Source organism: Pleurodeles waltl, chromosome 10 (assembly GCF_031143425.1).
Source record: "Pleurodeles waltl isolate 20211129_DDA chromosome 10, aPleWal1.hap1.20221129, whole genome shotgun sequence".
NCBI classification, from domain to species: domain Eukaryota; kingdom Metazoa; phylum Chordata; class Amphibia; order Caudata; family Salamandridae; genus Pleurodeles; species Pleurodeles waltl.
In genome coordinates this window covers 292,539,040-292,560,057 of record NC_090449.1, presented here as the reverse complement: position 1 = coordinate 292,560,057, position 21,018 = coordinate 292,539,040, and the positions used below count along the sequence as shown (strand labels likewise).

Here is a 21,018-nt window from a genome sequence, read left to right as displayed (position 1 = left end):
GTGAAGTTCCAAATGCAGCTATTAAGTTAACTAGGGAGGGCGTGAGATAATTAGATGGAATAAGGACTCCAACTAGTGGGACATCAACAGGTTGGTATCACTTATATGGAGCTTCTAGAGACAGGTATGGGTAGGACAGATTGGAAAAGATCCAATTGAGCTCAAAGATCGTGATGCCAAAGGTGCGGAGTACGATGGGGTTAGTCATTTGTGCTGAATGCAACTGAGAAGTTTAGTACAATAAGGATTGAGATTGTCATGGTGCGCTAAAGTGGTATATACTTGTCATAAGTGAAAGCAATTTCTCTATAGAGGGCATCGGAGCCCAGATTCTATAGGGTTAGACAGGTGGTGTTCAGTCTGTTCAATGCTGGGTTTAAAATAATTCAGAGACTAGGAGGTGGTGTGTGGATATTTGAGGCTATTCCTCTACCATAAGTAATCTGTACTGGACATTCAAGACTGTGGCTAACCAGGCTTGGTCTCTACTTGTTTTCACTCTGCGTGGGCATTTGGAATTTTCCATTGGCACTTGAGATCCAATTTACACAGTGGTGCACTTGGTTAAATGCTAATGTTTGGTAGCAGCGGCTGGGTAGATGTTTGTGCCACAGGAATAGCAGGACTGTCCCACTACCAGGAAACTAACTAGCATCCAAGTTCACATGTAAATAAGTGGAATTCAAGTAGTTCATTTTCCACTAAATCAATTTGTGGTTTGAACATTTTTCTAAATGTACGGTTTAGTTAACCTCTGTAACCGCACTCCTGTAATATATTTAATTTTGAAATATGTGCGTAATGAATGGACTTACACAATCCTGTATTCACTCTGTTACGGTTAACAGTTCATCTCCTTCTAAATTGAGTAATCCTTTGTATTCTATTCAAACTGTACAACATTTACTTTCATGTGCCAATTTGACATAGTATAAAAGTTAAATGCATAGAGGAAAAGCACACTGTTTCTTCAAGCAGCTTTCTTTGTTTAATCAAATGCTGTGCACTTTCCTACCTCAGGCTAAACTTGTAGTCGGTCACAACATGCTATTGGACGTTATGCACACCATTCATCAGTTCTTCTGTCAACTACCTGAAGTAAGTGAATAATTTCAATTTCAATTTTGTTCTATGTAGATTTATTTATTGCACTGTATGCATTCTGTTGGCACATATGATATTCTGGCAGAACAATGAAGTACAAATCAAACTGGCTGCATAGTGACCTCAGTCTTCTACGTGGTTCCAGTGTAGAGGTAGCAATGAATATTATCCATTCCACTGAGTGGCAGGAATGCCAGCTTTCAGACCGTTCTGGAGAGTGGAAATTGCGATGTGTACTGATATAAAAGCTGGCCCTTACCCAAAACAAGTGCTTGGTAGCAGTTTACATTTCTTCCAATTGCATGTCTATTGATGAGTGATAAGCCACCCATCTACCAAATGCTCCTGTGGGTGAGGCAAACACAGACTGGGAGAAAAACCAAAAGTAAGACACTGAGTCTGATATGAAAGCCATCCAGTCCTGACAAGGATTGGCTCTGTGGAGTATTGTATAAAATTCTGTCTGCATCAGGAGATGTCTGTAGCAAGACCATTAAAAATAGCAGGACTGTAAAAAGCTGGCTCTCAATATTGTAATTGTATTTATATAGCGGTTACTACTCTATGTGCTTTTCGGTGAGTAGCACACTACTCCGGAACCGAAGAGGAATTAGTGGTGGATTAGTATGGGGAAATATGAGTACTGTATTAGTATTATTATGAGTTAATTTGAGCAGAGGATATGCAAGTTTGTTAGTTGGATTGACCAGGGTAATTGAGGGATAGAAGAGGGATTAATCCAGAAGTGTTAATTGGGAGATTATAGTAATAGGATGAGGCTTGGGATGAGTAAACGAGAGATGGAGGAGGGAAGAGTCCGTGGAAAGGATTAGGGAGATCATAGTAGCAGAAGCGGTTTTAGATGAGTTAAAGGTGAGATAAATGAGGGAGAATTTAGTAGGGTTGTTTGGGAGATCATGAAAGTAAACAGAGGTTTGGGGTGAACTAGATGCTGTAGAGGCGGGAAGAGCATAGGCCGGGTTATTTTGGAGAAGAAAGTAGTGGAATGGGTTTGGGATGAGTCTCAGTGGTGATGGAGGACAGATTGATAGATACATAGGATGACGGGGAGTCAGTAAAGATTACAAGAGCACATTTATATTTTTATTTATTAATTATTCTATCTATATCTATATATATATATTAGTTATTTTAATTTTCATTTTAATTTTTCATTTCTATTTATTATTATTTTTAATTTATTTGTAATTTGAATTTTATTTAACTTTTATCTAAACATACTGGAAGTAATTATTGACAAGCGGGGTGAATCTATGGCACACTTGACAAAATAAATGGGTATTCTTCTAGGGCAGGCGGCCTGCCTTGTTGCACCAGGACAGTACTATAATACTTTCCCGTGACCTTTCTAAGCCTATAGATTTCTAAATAATTTATTTGAAAATTATAGTTCAAAAACACTGTTTGATCCCTTTATTTATATTTTTGGACAAGACAAGACATTTGTCTCTTTGCTAGACATCAGGGACAAAATTACAGCCACCACATTTAATGATCACCAGACACCGCTGGTGAGCCGAAGCGTCACAGAACAAAGAAGTGTAAGGAGAGGGGCGCAGTGTGTGTGCAAAGCAAACAGAAGCAGACACATATCATTAAAAGGAACCGCGCTGTCTAATGCTAAAAACAAAAAAAAAACAAAAAAACTCTATGGCCACCCTGCACTTAAAAATGTTTAAGAATTGGCCTAGACACTGTAGGGGCATAGTGCGCATGCAGCTATGCCCTCACCTGTGGTATAGTGCACCCTGCCTTGGGGCTGTAAGGCCTGCTAGAGGGGTGACTTACCTATGTCACAGGCAGTGGGTTGTGGGCATGGCACACTGAGGGGAGTGCCATGCCGACTTTTCTTTCTCTCCCCACCAGCACTCACAAGCTGTGAGGCAGTGTGCATGTGCTGAGTGAGTGATCCCCCAAGGTGGCATAATACATGCTGCAACCCTTAGAGACCTTCCCTGGCCACAGGGCCCTTGGTACCAGGGGTACCATTTACAAGCGACTTATCTGTGTGCCAGGGCTGTGCCAATTGTGGAGAGAAAGGTACCGTTTTATGGAAAGAACACTGGTGCTGGGGCCTGGTTAGCAGGGTCCCGGCACACTTTCAATCATAACTAGCATCAGCAAAAGGCAAAACGTTATGAGGTAACCATGCCAACAGTGGCATTTTCCTACAGTGTGTTAGTGTGTGCCAGTAAATGTTGTTTGCTAGTATATTACTAGTCCACACTTTCCCCAAGTAGGCATTGGAGCTTCCCTGCTTTTCTACCCCAAGTCAAGTGCTATAATCAGATGGTTGGTCCCTTGTGAAGGGGCGATTGTGGACCCATTACTTGTGCAGGCCAGTTATGTCTTAAATTGCATAAAGCAATACTGTGTTTAGTTCATCCTCGAGGTAACTGTGGAATTGTGTATTATTTAGTGTGGCTCTCTGTTCTAGTGCACGTTCACAAGATTCGGGGGATTGTTATAGAACTGGGTGAACTGCAGTTGCGCTGAGTGGAGAGTGAATGTCACCTTACGTGGAGCTACAGTGTTTAGACATTTCATTAAATCCAACTTGGAATTTTACCTTCTGGTGTAGAGGATGTTTGCTTGAAAAATTTGGCGACAGGTAGATGTCAAAACACGGAGGATATGAACCTTTGCTGCATAAAGGAAACTCTTCAGGTTCAGGATTCCGTATTCTGCTACTATTTCAATAGCTTAACTGTTCTTAAAGAACTTTTATTGGAAAAGAACGTTTTTTTTTTTTTTTGCTTTTTGTAATCTTACTGTGTCAAATTCGGTAGCTTGTGCTGCTCTATTCTACAGGAATTCTGAACAGACAACAGCATTGCACTGATTGTATAAGACGTCAACCTACGCCAAGACGATCAATGTAATTTGTACGGCCATTTTGGAAGTACCAATATTCAGATTTCACAACATTCAGCAGCTGCACATCTACAACAAGCTTCTCCACGTAATTTGTGTACGAGCGAGGTTTTTTTTTTTTATTTTATTTTTAGGGAGCTAAATTTCTTCTGGTTTAAGAGTAGTGTCCTTAGAAATAAAAATGGAAACACAAACTCAGGATTTTGTAAAGATAGAAGGATTAAAATGTTTGTTGTGATAGCCGTTCTCATCTAGTAAATATTGTCCAGCGATCAATTAAGTGTTAATGGCACTAAAGTACACAATGCAAAGAGTCCAGTGGATCCCCAGTTGGCTTACTGAGGAAAAAGTAGACAATACTAATGCTCTTTTTTTTTGGTAGTGTTGGTGAGCACTTAGGCTTGTCAGAGGACAGTGCAAAGCAATTGCTTTACTCGGAGGCAATAAATGACGCACTCAAAGATTAAATCCGAGACCAAATTAGAAAATAACACATCTTTTTATGTTTTGAAAGCAAGAACTTCATTCACAAGTAAGTCCTGTTTTTGTTATTTTTACAGGTAAGTAAAACATTCAAAACTGTGCGCTTTTACGCACAATGCAGTCCCATGGAAGGAAAAATCAGTGGTGCAATGAGACAGTTTGTCGGTTTCAGGAGGCTCACCTTCTGGGTTTGGAGTCGTAGTGGGCCAAGGTCCAAAGTACTACCAGCAATTTTTCAGCAGGCACCAGAGTTTCACTGGCAACAGGGTGCTGGTGAGGTTGTAGATGGGTGCTACAGTTAAGGGGGAAATCAGGCTGCAACGGGGGCTGGGGGAGAAGTCGATAGCTCCCAAACAGAGGCTTTGGGTTCGCAAGGCGTCCGGGGTCCTAGAGCAAGGGGGCACAGCCTGTTCTTCAGTGGCCAGGCAACTAGGGTGCTGAGTGGTTAGGGTGGCATGGCTGGTGCACAAAATTGCTCCTAGAGGTTAGGGGCCAATAGCTGGAAGGGACAAAATCTAGACTGCTGGGACACCCACAGTGGGTCTTGGTGGTGCTGTCGCCCATTGACTGCTGCTTGGTTTTGGTGCAGTGGGAATTGAATGGACTCTCACTGTTGGTGCTTGGTCTCCTTTATGAAGTTGAGGAGGGGGGTGGTTTGTCTGATGTAGAGTGGGAGGGCGTGCCAGGCGGTAGCTGCGAGGTAAGAAAAGGAGCATCCCCCTGTTCTGGTTTTCCTGATGCGAGGTACTTTGGTGAAAGAGAGCTGGGCTTGAGCATAGGGCCCTGTGGGGTGCGTGGAAGTTAAGTCGCTATACAGGTATGCTCATCTGGAGTTGTGGAGGGCTTTGTGTACGTGGTGAGGATCTTGAAGGTGATTCTTTTCTCTACTGGAAGCCAGTGTAGTGTGCGCAGGTGTTGAGAGATGTGGCAGTGTCGAGGCAGGTTGAGGACCAGTCTGGCAGCAGTGTTCTGTGTTCTGTAGTTTGTGGGTGAGATTCTGGTTGATTCCAGCGTAGAGTGCGTTTCCATAGTCCAGTCTTCTGGTGATGCGGGCATGTTTTGTGACGGTCTTTCTGTGTTCGAGGGGATCCATTTGAAAGCCTTGCGTAGGAGGCATAGGGTGCAGAAGCAGAAGGAGGTGCTGAGTTGATTTGATGGTTCATGTAGAGTTTGGAGTCTGGGATGATTGAGAGGTTGTGGGCCTGGTTTGTGGAGGTGGGAGGGGGTTCCAAGGGTGGCTGGCCACCAGGAGTCATTCCAAGCATAGGGGTAAGGGCCAAACGTTGAATAGTGTGGGGCTGAGGGAGGATCCCTGGGGAACTTCACAGGTGGTAGGTGTGGGGTTTGCGAGGAAGGGGGAGAGTCTTACTTGTTGAGTTCTGCCAGAGAGGAACGATTGGATCCAGTCCAGGGCCTTGTCTCAGATGCCGGCACCCCAGGAAGTTGGTGCTCCACGGCTCCGGTTGGTCCTGGTGTCTTCACACTTGCTGGGTAGACAGACCTGGTCCTCCAAAGCACAAATACCTTCTCCTGGTCGTCTGCAGAGTCGGTCAGCAGAGGAGCTGCAAGGCGATGGACCGTACTCGACTTGTTGGTGCTAAGAGGTATGCGCAGGCAGGGTTTAATGCCAGAAGTCCACATCTAGTCTGCTGTTCACACCAGGCAGGGATTCTTCTATGTCCTTATCTTGATCCATCAAATCTGAGTTCTTGGTTTCAGGGATGTCACCTAAATATTCAATGTAGGGGCATTGAGGAGAGTGCCAGATAGCAGCTAATGGGTTGCCTACCTTTAGGTCTGACAACTTCAGGTGGGAACTGGTCATAATCCTGACCCTAGAAAGCTGATTCCATCCAAAACAAGATGGAGGAATTTGAAAAGTGATGTCCATATCACCTAGTCCACCTTAGGGGGTGGGACTGGCAAGATGTGGGCACACCTCCTAATCTTACAAATTTTTCCCGCCTGTCTTGCCGCCAAGTAGTGGGGTCTGGACATGAGGGTGGTCATCTCCACCATCTGGAGAGACCCGGGTCGCATAACAAAGATGGCTGGTCCATTGAAGCTTCCCACCCTAGAATGTCCATCCTACCTGAAAGAGGTGATAGCGCCTCTGCCGAGAGCAGGCTTTGTTCCTAACCTCTGAGATAACTGGCCTTCACCTCAGGAGGTCAGAAATCTGTCAAGTGGCTGTGCTGTTCAGACCAATCAGTCAACACACTAGTAGTCCATTTATTTTTCAGGTGCCTCCTCTAAGGTGCCCTCTGGGTGCATGTATTTATAATTCCATCTCTGGAATTAGTGAGGGTTTATTAATATGAGATGTTTGATACCAAACATCCCTATGTTCCGAGAAGCCATCATGTACCAGGGGAACTTGTATTGACCAGGGTCCAGCACATGTAATTAAAATGGCTTCCCTGTCCACTTACTTTCTGTAAGAATCAACAAAGTCATACTGGGAGCATATCGCCTCATGCAGACATGTCCTCACATGTGATATAATGCACCCTGCCTTAGGGCTGAAAGGACTTCTGTAGGGATGAGTTACAAATATATGCAATAGTAGGGGACCTGGCACACAGGGATGTGTGACAAGTCGTGCTTTCTCTTTTGTCCTCAGCAAGACTCGCAGTGGCAGCACTTAGGGTGTCACAATTCGCGCTGCTCCCCTCAGAGACCTTCTTTAGTACCCCAGGCTCTAGGTGCCAGGTGTACCATTTACTAGGGACTTACAGAGGGTGCTAAAGGGTGTGCCAATTTGGGAAAACCATTGTAGAACTCAAGTGAAGAGATCTGGCACTGGGGACCTGGTTAGCAGGAATCCAGTGACGTCCAGTCTAACTCACATCAAGTACCAGGTAAAAAGAGGGGCTAACATGTCTAAAAGAGTCAATTTCCCGCAGGGACTGCATGTGTTTCCTCCCTATTGGGAGACACGTTATTGCCTCTGTACCACTTCAACATCAATCTCACTTCTTTTACTGTGCATTTTTTTTTCCAACCACCCGATACACAGTGACTCAAGCATCTAGAGTAACATTTGAAACTGTAGCTATACAGACAACTAAAACTATTTTATTCTTTTTATTTTTTGACTAAATGTAATTTATTTTGTGATGTGTGCGCCCTAAACTTCAACGATAGCTAATTTTGTTGTTCAAGTTTCCGATGCATGTTTTAAGTGTAGTGTAGGGCACATAAGGGCCTGCCTAGGGACTTCATATTTTAATGCTCAATTTCAGCTTAGTTTTCTGTTGGTTACCTACATGGCTTCTCATTTATGTGAGTGTACTGAAAAATCATTGTGAATGTTGCCAGTTCAGAGTAAACCATCTAATGTGTGCACTCTTTCCAAAACTGAGCACACAGAACATGATGCCTGAACATTCTGATTGTCCATGGAGACAGCTCTGCGTTTATAGAGTGTCGAGTCTGCACCTCACGGAAAGTGCTCTACACTGCAGGTGCCAGAGGAGCACTCCCGCTGGGCTTGTCCTGGAACTTGGCACGCCTGCAATGACAAAGGTGCTGCTTGGCTGACGCTGATCTTGAATCCGACCTCACTCTTTAAAGGACCAATAACCTGTCCAACACCAGTATGGCTTCTGGGCGTCCTGCATATCTTACCCAGGTATGGCAGTTTCTGCACTTCCAATAGATGTGGCAGAGGGTGCGCCCACTATGCTTTCAGCAGTCTAGATAGTTGCAGATAGGAATATACCAACACAATCACAAAATCATGGTTGAAGTGTATCTTTTTTTGCCATCTTTGTAATGCTGCTTACCATGTTTTTTTCATTTGCCTAATAATTGCAGTTCATGTCTTTTAGGCAAGAACAAGATTGTTCAAATACATTTTCGATTTTTTTTTTCATTCTTACTTGTCTAATCTTGGGGACACTAAGTGACAATAAATGGGTAGGCCTGTTTTCACAATTTCCTTGAACATGAGTAGTCATGTTCAAGCTTTTGGAACCCATCTGTTACCCTGCTATGGTTAGGGGGTCAGACAGGGTACTGTGAGCAAGCTAGGAGTATTGTAAACAATTCCAGCGGTACATATAGCCTGAGTCCTTATACCCTGACGTTTATACACAGTCCTCTTTTGTGTGGAAACAGTACAACATTAGCACATCTGGTTAACCAAGACACATTTAAAAAATGAAATCACAATTGTAAAGTGAATAAATATATTTTTGTGTATATATTTGTAGGAAACTGGACTTTGTTGCAGTTAACCCCCAACTTTGTGCCTGAAATCAATGCAGACTTAAGAGTGTGCTGGGATCCTGCTAATAGGGCCCAAGAACCAGTTTTCTTTCCTTAAAACTGTACCATTGTTTCCACAATTGGCACACCTCTGACACAGATGAGTCCCTTGTAAAAGGTAGCCGTGGTACCAAGGGCCCTGTGGCCAGGGAGGGTCCATAAGGGCTGCATCATTTGTTGTGCCATCCTAAGGGACCCCTCATGAAACACATGTCCACTGCCATTGCAGATCGTGTGTTGGTGGGGAGAAAAAGGCAGTCGACATGGCATCCCTGTCAGGGTGCCATGCTCACAAAACACTGCCTGTAGCATAGGTTAGTCACCCCTAGAGCAGGCCTTACAGGTGTAAGGCAGGGTGCACTATAAAACAGGTGAGGGCGTAGCTGCATGACTATTGGTTGAGTGAAGAATTTCAGAGACACCCTAGAAACCTTCCCCTTCATATGAAGGACATTGGTAACTGCTGAATTAGTTTCAGTTAAGTAGAGTCCAATCACATTGTCAGGGCTTGAAACAGGTATGGAAGACGTTCATGTTAATAGTGTTAATCCTGCCTAGCCAAGGAAGCGTGAAGTTTGCCCAATAATTCAGATCCTTTGTGATCGATGCTACCAGAGGCAGATAGTTGGTGGGAAAGAGTTTCCCCAATGGTCAGTGGAAGTAAAACTCTCAGATACTTGATGAAAGCTTTTTCCCATTGGAATTGGAATGGGAATGGGATGTCAAACTAGCCGCCTCCTCAGCTCCCAACGCCAAGTTCATTATCTGTCATGGTTAATCTCATAGCCTGAAACCAGCCCAAAGGATAGGAGTAAATCTGACTGCTGAGAGTGGGATGCTTGGGGAGCCTAGTGTTAGAAGTACGTGGTCAGCATACAGTGAGATTTTGAATTCCTGCAGCCTGAACATGATCTCTGTCCTGGCTAGAGACTGCAGAATCGAGCAGGCTAGAGGGTCTTTGAGGACAAACAGAAATGGCGATCAGAGCTTTCCTGCCTGCTGAAGATCAAAAGAGGGTTGAGAGACTGCTAGTCAGAGCGACGCTGGCCATGGGGTGCCCATAGTTTAAAAAGATTATCCTCAGAAATGTAGCTCACCAGCCCATCCTTTGAAGAGTGAGACTCGGGAAAAACCCACTCCACCCTGTTGAAGACATTCTGTGCGTCCAGGGATGGAAGGATCACAGGTATTTTCTGGGTGCAGGCCTTCTCCATCAGGTGGATAGCCGTGTAGATGATGTTGTGGGTTTAGTGTCCCTGGACAAATAGGCTGTGGTCGGGGTGCACCACAGTCAAAAGCACCTCTCTGGGGCAGGAGGCTAGGATTTCCATGAAAAGCTTTCTAGATTTAGGAGGGCTATTGCATCCTTATTGGCCTTCAGTAGGACTGCAATAACAGCTCCCCCCACCATTGCCAAAGTGACTGACTCTGTGTCAGCGCGTTAATTGAAGAGGCTGCAATTTTTGGAGTATATTTTACGTTTTGCAGAATTGGGTCGTGAGACTATCCAAGCTTGATGTTTTTATAAGTTTCAATGTTCTGTTTCCTTGTTTGACCTCGTACAGTTGAGTAGGGCCCACCTGTGAAACTCTGCACATCTATGAGCTTGGGGAGCTGCACCCTCAGCAGAAAGTTCTCCTGACACTCAGAGCTGGGCGGGGGGAATCCAAGATAGAGATTTGTGTATTGGCATTGGAACTGTCAAGCCATTTCCGCATTACCGACCATAGGCACTCCAGTCGTCTAAGATCTCTCTAATATACTTCTTCTTGCCTCTCAGATCCTAGAAAACTGGCTTGCCCACCTTATCCCTTAGAGATGAGTGATTTATTAGGTGGAGAAGGGAGCACTCTGACACATTAATGAAGTGTATACAGAGCTGGCCTCTGGCTATAGCCAGGGCATGGGTGACATGGCGGGAGGGGTTCCGCAGCCGTTCTTTTTATAGGTGCTGAATTTCTCGTTTTAACGGTTGCACCTCCAGCTGACAGCCTAGAGTGCTCGACCTTTTGCCTCTACTGATTGCCGTAAAGGCTTCCCAAACCCCAGCTTTAGAAACCTCACATCCATCATTATGTTCAAAAAGCTCATCAATTTGTTGACCTGTTTCATCCCTAATTATAGGGTCCTTCAAGGAGTGGAATTGCCAACTACTAGGTCATCTCCCCCCTCCTGGGTCCAGCTGGATCAGGTTAAGAGCATGGTTTAAGGCCACTGTGATCCCAATCTCTGCCATGTAGATCATTTCCATTAGGACATTGCACAGTAAAATATACTTGATAAAGGAGTGTGTCCAGTGGACATGAGTAAAACGTATAGCCAGTTGTAATGTATTCCCCACCAGGCTTCTATTATACCTTAGTCCGCCAGGGCCTTCTTCAGGTGTTTTGAAAAAGCTCTTGCATGTGTCCCACCCCCTTATCCCTGTATTGGTTCCCACACTATATTGAAATCTCCAGCAAGAATAATCTCCCCTTGGGCCATTCCAGAAAGTCTTCCAGGAACTGCAAAAAGGTTAGGGTCTGGTGCCAAACTGGATACATAAACGGTGGCTAAAGTGATGGGGCACACCTCCAATGACCCAAGCAGAACGTGATGTCTGCCATCTCTGTCCAATTTATTGTGGGAGATTAGGAGAGGGGAATTGTGTTCAGGAAGATTGTTACCCCCGTTGCTTTGGAAAGGCTCAAGAGCAGTAGGCTCTCGGCTGCACATCATGTTTACGTTTCCCTTGGTCCTTCCATAGGAGAGGAGTCTCCTGGAAGCATATTTTGTCTCAGCAGAACTCATGAAGGGTCTACTATATGACTTCCCTTTTGTTGGATGGGTTCAGGCCCATGATTTAAACATGGCTATCTGAGCCTCAATGAGATGTGGGGCTATGTCTTGGTTTAAGAGCTTCGGTTTTGTGGACACTCCCCTTTCCCCATTTCCTCCCCCAAAAAAGTGTAAGAACATTAGGAAAGAAAATAGAGAACAACAAAGAATAACAAACTATGAAATACTTAAAATGGTGAGGAGCCAGCCGTCATCCCACAAGGTTTGGTGTTTGAGGGCAGGATCTGTCCCTCCCACCCCCCCCACCCACCCGCCAGAGAGCAAGGAGGCCCTTCTCCCTGACCGGTCCAAAGACCCCGGACTAGGTACACTCCAAGGTACAGTAGACCAGCAAGTGTCCAGTGGATCCCCAGTTGGTATTACAGAGACAAACGTAGATAAGGCTAATGCTCTATTTGCTGTACTGTATGTGAGTAGTCTTATCAGAGGGTAGTGCAAAGCATTTGTTGTACTCACAGAGGCAATAAATGACACGCTCAAATACTAAATCAGAGACCAATTTAGAAAAATAATTATTTTAAAATATATTTCAAACCCAAGAACTTCGTAATCCGGTAAGTAGACTTTTAGGCATAAATACTTAGCAGTTTCAGAAGTACAGTGCTATTTTCAGAGTTCTGTTTCCCTCTGGAGAGAAACAATGTTCAGCAAACAGGATTAACAATGGTGTACCTTAAATCCCTGAGATTGGCTTTGTAAGTACTGGCCAGTGATAAGAACCACACCAAAAGGTCACACCAGGCAGCACTGGGGCAGCCGGGTGGTGCAGAGGTGCAGTAAGGCGTTGGGTGTCCAATGGTTTCTTATGAGAGTTTGTGAAGACAGGCTGCAGGCTCTGGCTAGGAAGCTAGTCAGGGACAACAAGCAGGTAGGTAGACTTGGGGTGCTCAGGGAGGTAGGTACACCTTTGGTTTTCATCCTCTTGTGCCCAGGAGTGACAGATAAAGGGGTGTCTAGGTGTCAGGTTTTCACATCCAAGAGCTCTTGCGGTCAGTGGGTCCTGTGTGTTGAGGCTGCAGGCGTTGTGGGGTAGTCTGACAGGGGTGGACTTGAGTTTTTAGGAGCTGGGAGACATTGTTGGCACTGATGACCCCCTTTACCCCTCCCCAGGTGAAGTCAGGGGTCACAAGTGCAGTGGTTCCTGTAGCTGTCATATTTCCTCTCTCCACAAGCCTGTGGGAGAGAGGGCATGCAGGCATCTCTGGTGAGTCGCAGATGGGTGAGACTATACTGGACTTGGACTCTTTCTATCCTGGGACCTGCTTTGCCACCATTGGTTGGCTTCATCTCGCATCATGGACATTAGGTGCAGTGGTCACTTCTGGTTTCGGGTGTCCAGCGGTCCAGCACCTGCATTGTCTTTTCTTTGGACTTTCTTGTTGCAGGGCAAGTCTGGTGTCCATAGGAGCCTTGTGTCTTTATTGAAGGCTAGACGAGTTGGTTTCTTGTGCAGCAGACTTCGAGGTTAGCAGGCATGCCGAAGGGGCTGGGTCCTGGCCGGCTGCTGCTGCTTTTCCTCTTCTGCAGGTGCAGCTCCTCTTCGTCAGGGTCTTAGGTTGTTGAAATCTGAGTTCTAGGGTTCAGGTGTTCCACCTAGATATAGGATGTTACAGGGAGTGTCAGGTGGTAGCCAATGGGCTGTCCACCTTCAGGGTGACTACACCCTTCTTATGATCATTTCTGCTGGGAGGTGGGCATAACCCTAACCCTAGTGGCCGAATTCTTTCCGAGCAGGATGGAAGAATTTAAAAAGTAGTGTCCGCTTCAGCTCGTCCACCTTAGGGGTGAGACTGGCATGAAGCGGGCACTCCTCCTAATTTAACTAATTTTCCTGCCTGTGCTGCCACCAAAAGTGCGGTCAGGACAGGGGGACTAGTCATATCCACCATCTGAAGAGACCTGGGTCACATTACAAAGGCAGCAAGGCCTTTGAAGCTCCCCACCATGGAATGTCTATCCTGCCTGGGAGAGGAGGCCACACCGCTGCCCATAGCAAGCCTTTGTCTCGGGTCCTCAAGAGTGCTTGCTCACCTTGGGGCCCAGAAACGCTTCTGTGGTGTCAGGACGAGTCAGGTAGGACACTAGCAGTTGGTAGGTTTTCAGGGGGGCACCTCTAAGGTGCCATCTGCTGCATTTCTTAATAAAATAACACTTGGAGTTTTTTCTGAGATGTTTGATACCAAATGCGGGGGTGGGTGGTACCCGCTTTCAGGCGGTGTGAGGGTCACTGCGAGAGTTGGACACCCGGAAAGCTAGAAAGACCATTAATTTGCCAATCTGTCAAGGGACAGTTGCTTATCTTAGGACAGTGGTGGATAACTCATTGAGGATGCAAAGATGATGCAGAAAGGATGTTTCTGATGGATACAACTACCTGTGGATTCCTCACCTAATGAATACTCCCATGGCGCCAGCATTCGACGGAAATCTTCTTCCTAGTCTCTGCACGTCGACGTCACTCTAGCCCACGCGACGCCGTCTGACGTCATACAGGCAATAAGAGGTCCTCGACGACGTGCCGACGTCAGTTCCCTTTTTTCCGTGCATTCGAAACGGTGATCTTCGAGGGAGCAACTGTTACTTTTGTAGTTGCAGTGTATTTTTGCTGCGTAGTCCTTTTCTGCAGTAATGTCGCAGAGAAAGTCGGATTTCAAGCCTTGTCGAGAGTGTGGGGGCAAGATGTCAGTTACAGATCCTCACTCCGACTGCCTTTGGTGTTTGAGCTCCGACCACGAAGTCTCAACTTGCGATTCATGCCAGCACATGAATCCAAAGGCCCTCAAGGAACGTGAGGCTAAGTTGTTTATGGCGAAGTCGAAGAAAGAAAAGCATCACAAGAAGTCTTCTTCGCCAAGGCATCGGCGTCATCGAGACTCCCGGCGCCGTAGAGATTCACGGCGCCGTTCAAGCAAGGAGACTCGTTCCAGGTCACCTTCGGATCGGCGCCGGAGGACTTGGGAGGTCAGTCCCACGGTCACGCCGCATCCGTCGACGCCGTTGCCCTCTCCGGCGTCACCGACTTCACCTGGGCAGGCGTCGGTGATTGAGGTGATGCAGCCTCTTGTGTTGTCTCCGGCGTCGCAGACGTCGAGGCCGGCGTCGGGGTCGCCTTCGATACAGGCACCCCAGTATCCGGCTTTTCCCACCCCTGGAGCCGATAGTACCGCATTCCTAAATGCGATGTATACCATCTTCCAACAGATGGCTCTAGGGGGTGCTCCGGCTGGTCCTTTGGCCTTTTCATTGGGTGATCCTGCGCCTCTACCGCCGGCACCCTTTATGCCCTTTCTCCCTTTTGGGAACGTGGGCTCGGCGCCGGTGGCCGCTCCGTTGGCTTCAGAGGGATTGGCCCCAGAGATTTCCATCCCGTCGACGTCGGGATTTCGTCCTGTGACTCCGGTGGGTCCATCTGCTCCAAGTTCTCTTCGTCCTGCTCTTTCATCGGCGTCGAAGTTGCCTGTGGCGCCGGACGCGGCGTCGGTTGCTTCTGGGGATCGGCGCCGATCTTCGACTTCGGCGGAGGCCATGTCGACTCCGCGTATCGAGCAGAGGCTACATTCGAGGAGACGGGCTCTTCGTCTATTGGAAGAGCAGGAGTACCAACGAGTCCTGGAGGAAGGAGAACTGGAGGACTCTGGTGATGGACTGCATGGTCTGGATACAGCCAGTGGGCTGGACACTTCCCCTGAGTGGGATCTTTCGTCTCCAGGGGAATATACGGAGGAGGCGGCTTCCTTTCACGCTGTAGTACGGAAGGCAGCTAACTTTCTGGACCTGCCTTTGCCGGTGGCAGAGGCGAAGCAGAATCTTCTAACGGAGGTGCTACATCCGGCCTCTGCTGCAGCAGAGCCTCTCTTGCCGTTTAATGAGGCTTTGCTTGATCCGGTGCTAGAGGTGTGGAAGAGGCCAGTTTCTTCCTCAGCGGTTCATAGGGCTGTGGCCAGGAGGTATCGAGCTGCGCCATCTGACCCTGGCTTTCTTTCTAGACACCCTACACCGGAGAGCTTGGTGGTGCAAGCCTCCTGTTCATCAAAATCAGCGCCTGGATCTTTCCCGACGGTGCCTGGAGACAGGGACTCGAAAAAGCTGGATGCGCAGTCCAAGAAATTTTTTTCATCCTGCAGTCTGCCGTTGAAGGCCACCAACGCAACTTGCATTCTGGGGAGATACATCCATGCTCTTATGGATGACATTTCGTCATCATTTACGGAGCTTCCCCAGGGTCTTTTGGATGTTGTTTCGGACGCCCAGGCTGCCGCGACCCAGATTATTCAGTCTGGGCTGGACACGACCGACTCAGTGGCTAGGGCAATGGGCACGGCTGTGGTGGTAAGGAGACAGGCCTGGCTCCGTAATTCGGGGTTTTCTGCGGATGTGCAGTCAACCCTATTGGACCTCCCGTTTGATGGGGACAAACTGTTTGGGGCCAAGGCAGATTCGGCCTTGGAGCGATTTAAGGAGAGCAGGGCCACAGCCAAATCGTTAGGGCTCCAAGCTCCTTCTTCCTCTGCCTCTTCCAGATTTTTCAGGAGGTTTCGTGGATTTGGGCGTGGCTCTTCCTCCTCTTCCTTTCGGGGGAGATTCCAGCAGCCTGCCTCTTCCCATCCCTATAGATCTTTTAGAGGGAGAGGTAGGGCCCACACCAGAGGAGCCTCTCAGCAGCACTCTGCCTCTTCCTCGTCCTCTGGAGGGGTGCAGCAGGGAAAGCAGCCTTAGGCTTCCACCATTTCCCACTCACTCCTCTCCTGTAGGGGGAAGATTACGGCATTTTCTCCGCAAGTGGAAGACTATTACAACGGACACTTGGGTTCTCAGTATTGTGGGAAAAGGCTACACCCTTCCCTTTCGGGAGTTCCCGCCCCCCATCCCGCCTCGCCCATCTTATTGTTCAGAAGAACACCTCCTGTTGCTAGAACAGGAGGTACAAGTCCTCCTTTCAAAGGGCGCGGTGGAGTTGGTCCCAGAGCAAGAAAGGGGTCGAGGTTGTTACTCAAAGTATTTCCTGATTCCCAAGAAGGATGGTCGGTTGAGACCAATCCTGGATCTGAGGATCTTGAATTGGTTCCTCAAACAGGAAAAGTTCATGATGCTGACCCTAGCTCAGGTGCTTTTGGCGTTGAACAAGGAAGATTGGATGGTGTCTGTCGACTTGCAGGATGCTTACTTTCATATCCCGATACTCAAGTCACACAGGAAGTATCTCTGGTTTGTGGTAGGATCGCAGCACTATCAGTTTGCGGTCCTTCCGTTTGGTCTTACTTCAGCACCTCGAGTCTTCACGAAGGTGATGTCGGTGGTTGCGGCAGAGCTCAGAAGGAAGGGGATAGCAGTATTTCCTTACTTGGACGACTGGTTGATCAAAGCCAAGTCTCCGGAGCTTGTGTCGCATCATCTGCAGTCAACGACTCAGTTGTTGTTCGACCTGGGCTTTTCGGTGAACGAGCCCAAATCTCACCTGGAGCACTCTCAGCGCCTCCTGTTCATAGGGGCAGTACTGGATACAACATTGAGTCGAGCCTTTCCTCCGCCTCAGCGGATTCAAGATATTCAGGAATTGGTTCCAATGTTTCGAAGTGGAGCGGTAGTTCCAGTCCTCAAGGTCCTTCGTCTGCTCGGTCTGTTTGCCTCCTGCATTCTGTTGGTCACGCATGCTCGCTGGCACATGAGGGCTCTTCAGTGGTGCCTCCGAAGGCAGTGGTCTCAACACAAAGGAGATCTAGAAGGTGCTGTCAAGATCTCCAGAGATGCTGCTGTGGACTTGAAGTGGTGGATTGCGAGCAACAATCTTTCACAAGGAAAGCAGTTCGCACAGTCGCCACCAGTGGCCACGGTCATAACGGATGCTTCCACTCTAGGGTGGGGAGCTCATCTGGGGGATCTGGAGATCAAAGGCCTTTGGTCTCCAGAGGAACAGATGTTTCATATCAATCTGTTAGAGTTACGGGCTGTACGTCTGGCTCTCAAGGCCTTCCTCCCTTCCCTTCGTGGTCAGTCGGTACAGGTCCTGACGGACAATAATACCACGATGTGGTACATAAACAAACAGGGAGGAGTAGGGTCGTACCTTCTCTGCAGAGAAGCTCTTCGACTATGGTCCTGGGCAAAGGACCATCAGATTTGCTTGGTAGCAAATCATCTGGCCGGGGTCTTGAATGTACGTGCGGACAGTCTCAGTCGCCAATTCTCGGCAGACCACGAGTGGCGTCTCCATCCAGATCAAGCCCGTTTGATCTTCCAAAGGTGGGGGTTTCCTCGGGTAGATCTGTTTGCCACTCTGGAGAACGCGCATTGTCCATTATTCTGCAGCCTCCAGTATCCGATGCAGGGAGCGTTGGGGGACGCGTTTCAAATAACCTGGTGCGGCCAGTTGCTTTACGCGTTTCCTCCCATACCCTTGATTCCTCGAGTATTGAGGAAGATTCGCCAAGACCGGGCCCAAGTCATCTTAATAGCTCCGGATTGGCCAAGGAGGGTGTGGTACTCCGACCTTCTCCAACTCTCAATGTGCCCTCCGCTCCGTCTCCCTTTCAGGGCAGACCTCCTCTCGCAGGGGCAGGTTTGACACCCCAACCTCCAGAGTCTGCACCTACATGCCTGGAGATTGAACGGGGCAACCTGAGTTCCTTCTCTCTCCCGCCTGATGTAGTGGATGTTATATTAGCGGCCAGGCGACACTCCACTAAATCTATCTACGCTAATAGGTGGTCTAAATTTGTTGCGTGGTGTGGAGAGAGGCAGATTGATCCCTTACATGCTCATCTATCGGACGTTTTGTCTTTTGCTCTGTCTCTAGCGCAGAAAGGTTGTGCAGTGGCTACCATTAAGGGTTATTTGTCGGCCTTGTCAGCCTTCATTTGTCTTCCAGACCAACCATCGTTATTTAAATCCCCTATTGTTATCAGATTCTTGAAAGGTCTTCTAAATAAATATCCTCCAAAACCATTCGTTATGCCGCAATGGGATTTGTCCTTGGTCCTGACTTTCCTTGTGGGGTCCCCTTTTGAGCCTATGCATTCTTGCCCCTTAAGGTATTTGGTTATAAAAACAGTTTTCCTGGTAGCTATAACATCTGCAAGGAGAGTGAGTGAGTTGCAGGCCTTATCGGTAAAGCCCCCTTATACAACTTTTTATGGGGATAAGGTGGTGTTGAGGACCAAGGCTGCTTTCCTCCCGAAGGTTGTTTCACCGTTCCATTTGGCTCAGACAATTACTTTGTCCACGTTCTATCCTCCGCCTCATCCTTCTAAAGAGGAAGAAAGACTGCACCATCTGGACCCAAAGAGGGCGTTGAACTTCTTTATTGATAGAACAAAGGATTTCATGCTGGAGGATCAGCTGTTCATCGGGTACGTGGGCAAGAGGAGAGGAAAGGCAGTCCACAAGAGAACACTCTCCAGGTGGGTTGTTCTTTGCATTAAAATCTGTTACTCTTTGGCAAAGAAGGATCCTCCTGAGGGCATTAGAGCTCATTCCACCAGAGCTAAGTCTGCCACTTCGGCCTTGGCCAGAGGTGTTCCTGTGGTCGACATCTGCAAGGCCGCAACTTGGTCGTCCCTTCACACTTTTGCGAAACATTACTGTTTGGACTCTGAGGTCAGAAGGGACGGCCATTTTGCACGGTCAGTGCTGCAGGATTTCTTGGTTTGACCATTTAGGCACCCGCCACCGGGCGTGGTACTGCTTTGGGACTCTATTCATTAGGTGAGGAATCCACAGGTAGTTGTATCCATCAGAAGAACGAGTTACTTACCTTCGGTAACGACTTTTCTGGTGGATACATTAGCTACCTGTGGATTCCTCACGGTCCCACCCGCCTCCCCGTTGCCTTTCTGTTCTTACCAAGTAATCCTTGAGTGCGCTCCTCTTGGTCTTCAAGGTTGCAATAGATGTTGTATATATGGATACTTGTGTATATTTATCTGTATATATATATGTATATATCTTTGTGTATATACATGATTTGCATATATTTGTTCGTTTTTGAAAAAAAAAAAAAAAGTTATATTAAATTTACAGCTATTCATTGCAATATTGTGTATTTTACAAGGTTATGGGATGTTGCCTTGCTCTTTCATTGCATTGTGTTGTTCTCATGCACGTAAAAAATGTTGGTACTGACGTCGGCACGTCGTCGAGGACCTCTTATTGCCTGTATGACGTCAGACGGCGTCGCGTGGGCTAGAGTGACGTCCTCGTCGACGTGCAGAGACTAGGAAGAAGATTTCCGTCGAATGCTGGCGCCATGGGAGTATTCATTAGGTGAGGAATCCACAGGTAGCTAATGTATCCACCAGAAAAGTCGTTACCGAAGGTAAGTAACTCGTTCGTTTGGTTTCGGGTACGGCCAATCATAGAGAGCTCTGTACCGAGATCAGGAAGAGAGGGAAGGTATGAGTATGAAGTGGGTAAAGGACGAAGGGAGTAAAGTGTTAGGAGGAGAGAGCAGAATAGAGGAGGAAAAATGTAAGAGGAAGGAGAAGAAAGGGAAGAATGAGAGGAAGAAGTAAAAAAAAAAAAAAAAAAAAGAAGAGGAAGAATGACTGGGGGTGGGCAGGCAGAGGGGGGGATTTTTGAGCAGGCATGGTTATGAGGGAAAGACGGAGAAAAGGGTGGAAGGAGGAGTAAATGGGTACAGCGAAGGAGTACCATGGTAGCTGTGGTGTGGGTTGGGAGGGCATGCTAGTGGTAAGGAAGGTATAGACGTATACGTTGTCAGGAAATATTGCACTCAGCCATCAGTGTTACGGAGGAAAAGGGCCCAGGTCTGAAGGAATACCTCTGTCTTGTCCTGTAGGCTGTAACTTCATTTGTGGGAGGCTATTTGGTACATTGCTGAGAGCCATTCGTCATTGGGGGGGGGGGGGGGGGAGATATTGCGCAATATTTCTTGAGGATAGAGTTTAGCAGTTGCCAGTGCTGTGTGTAAGAGGCGCCGTTGTGTGCGAGAGAGACCTTGGATGTCACCTGTCATGCTGGAGGAGCAGGGGTTGGGTGGGACGGGGCAGGAGTGGGCATAACCTCCCACAGCGTGTCCCCCACTACCTCCCAGTAAGGTTGGATATTTGGACAATCATAGATTATGTGGAGTATGCCACAATGTGAGTGGAGGCAGCTCCAGCAGTTCGCATGGGGCAGGAGTCCCACAGCTTTAAGTTTCTGGGGCATCCAGTACCATTCATGTAGGGCTTTGAAAAGGCAGAATTTCATTCTAGCCTCCCTTCCCTCCCCCCCCCTCTCACCCCCCTTTCCCCCCTCTCCAAAGGTTCTTGCTTCCAATAGGTTAGTCCAATCTTCCATCTCATATTCAACCTGTAAGCATGCCTGCCATTTAGCTTTGAGAGTGGTTAGGTGGGGTAGGGAGAATCAGCAATCAGTCCAGCAATTTATGCATGCCCGACATGACTCCCCCAGAGGAACCCCAGATTT

The 21,018-nt window shown here is 47.5% G+C and overlaps 1 protein-coding gene across 4 annotated transcripts in view; it reads left to right on the top strand.

Moving 5' to 3' along the window:
- PARN (poly(A)-specific ribonuclease) overlaps positions 1-21,018 on the top strand; it is a 690,538-nt gene that overhangs the window by 214,352 nt on the left and 455,168 nt on the right. For all 4 annotated transcript variants that reach the window (XM_069210428.1, XM_069210424.1, XM_069210427.1 and 1 more), the window contains exon 13: positions 1,021-1,098. In XM_069210428.1, the coding sequence (XP_069066529.1) occupies positions 1,021-1,098 (78 nt within the window). The remainder of the gene's footprint in view (positions 1-1,020; positions 1,099-21,018) is intronic.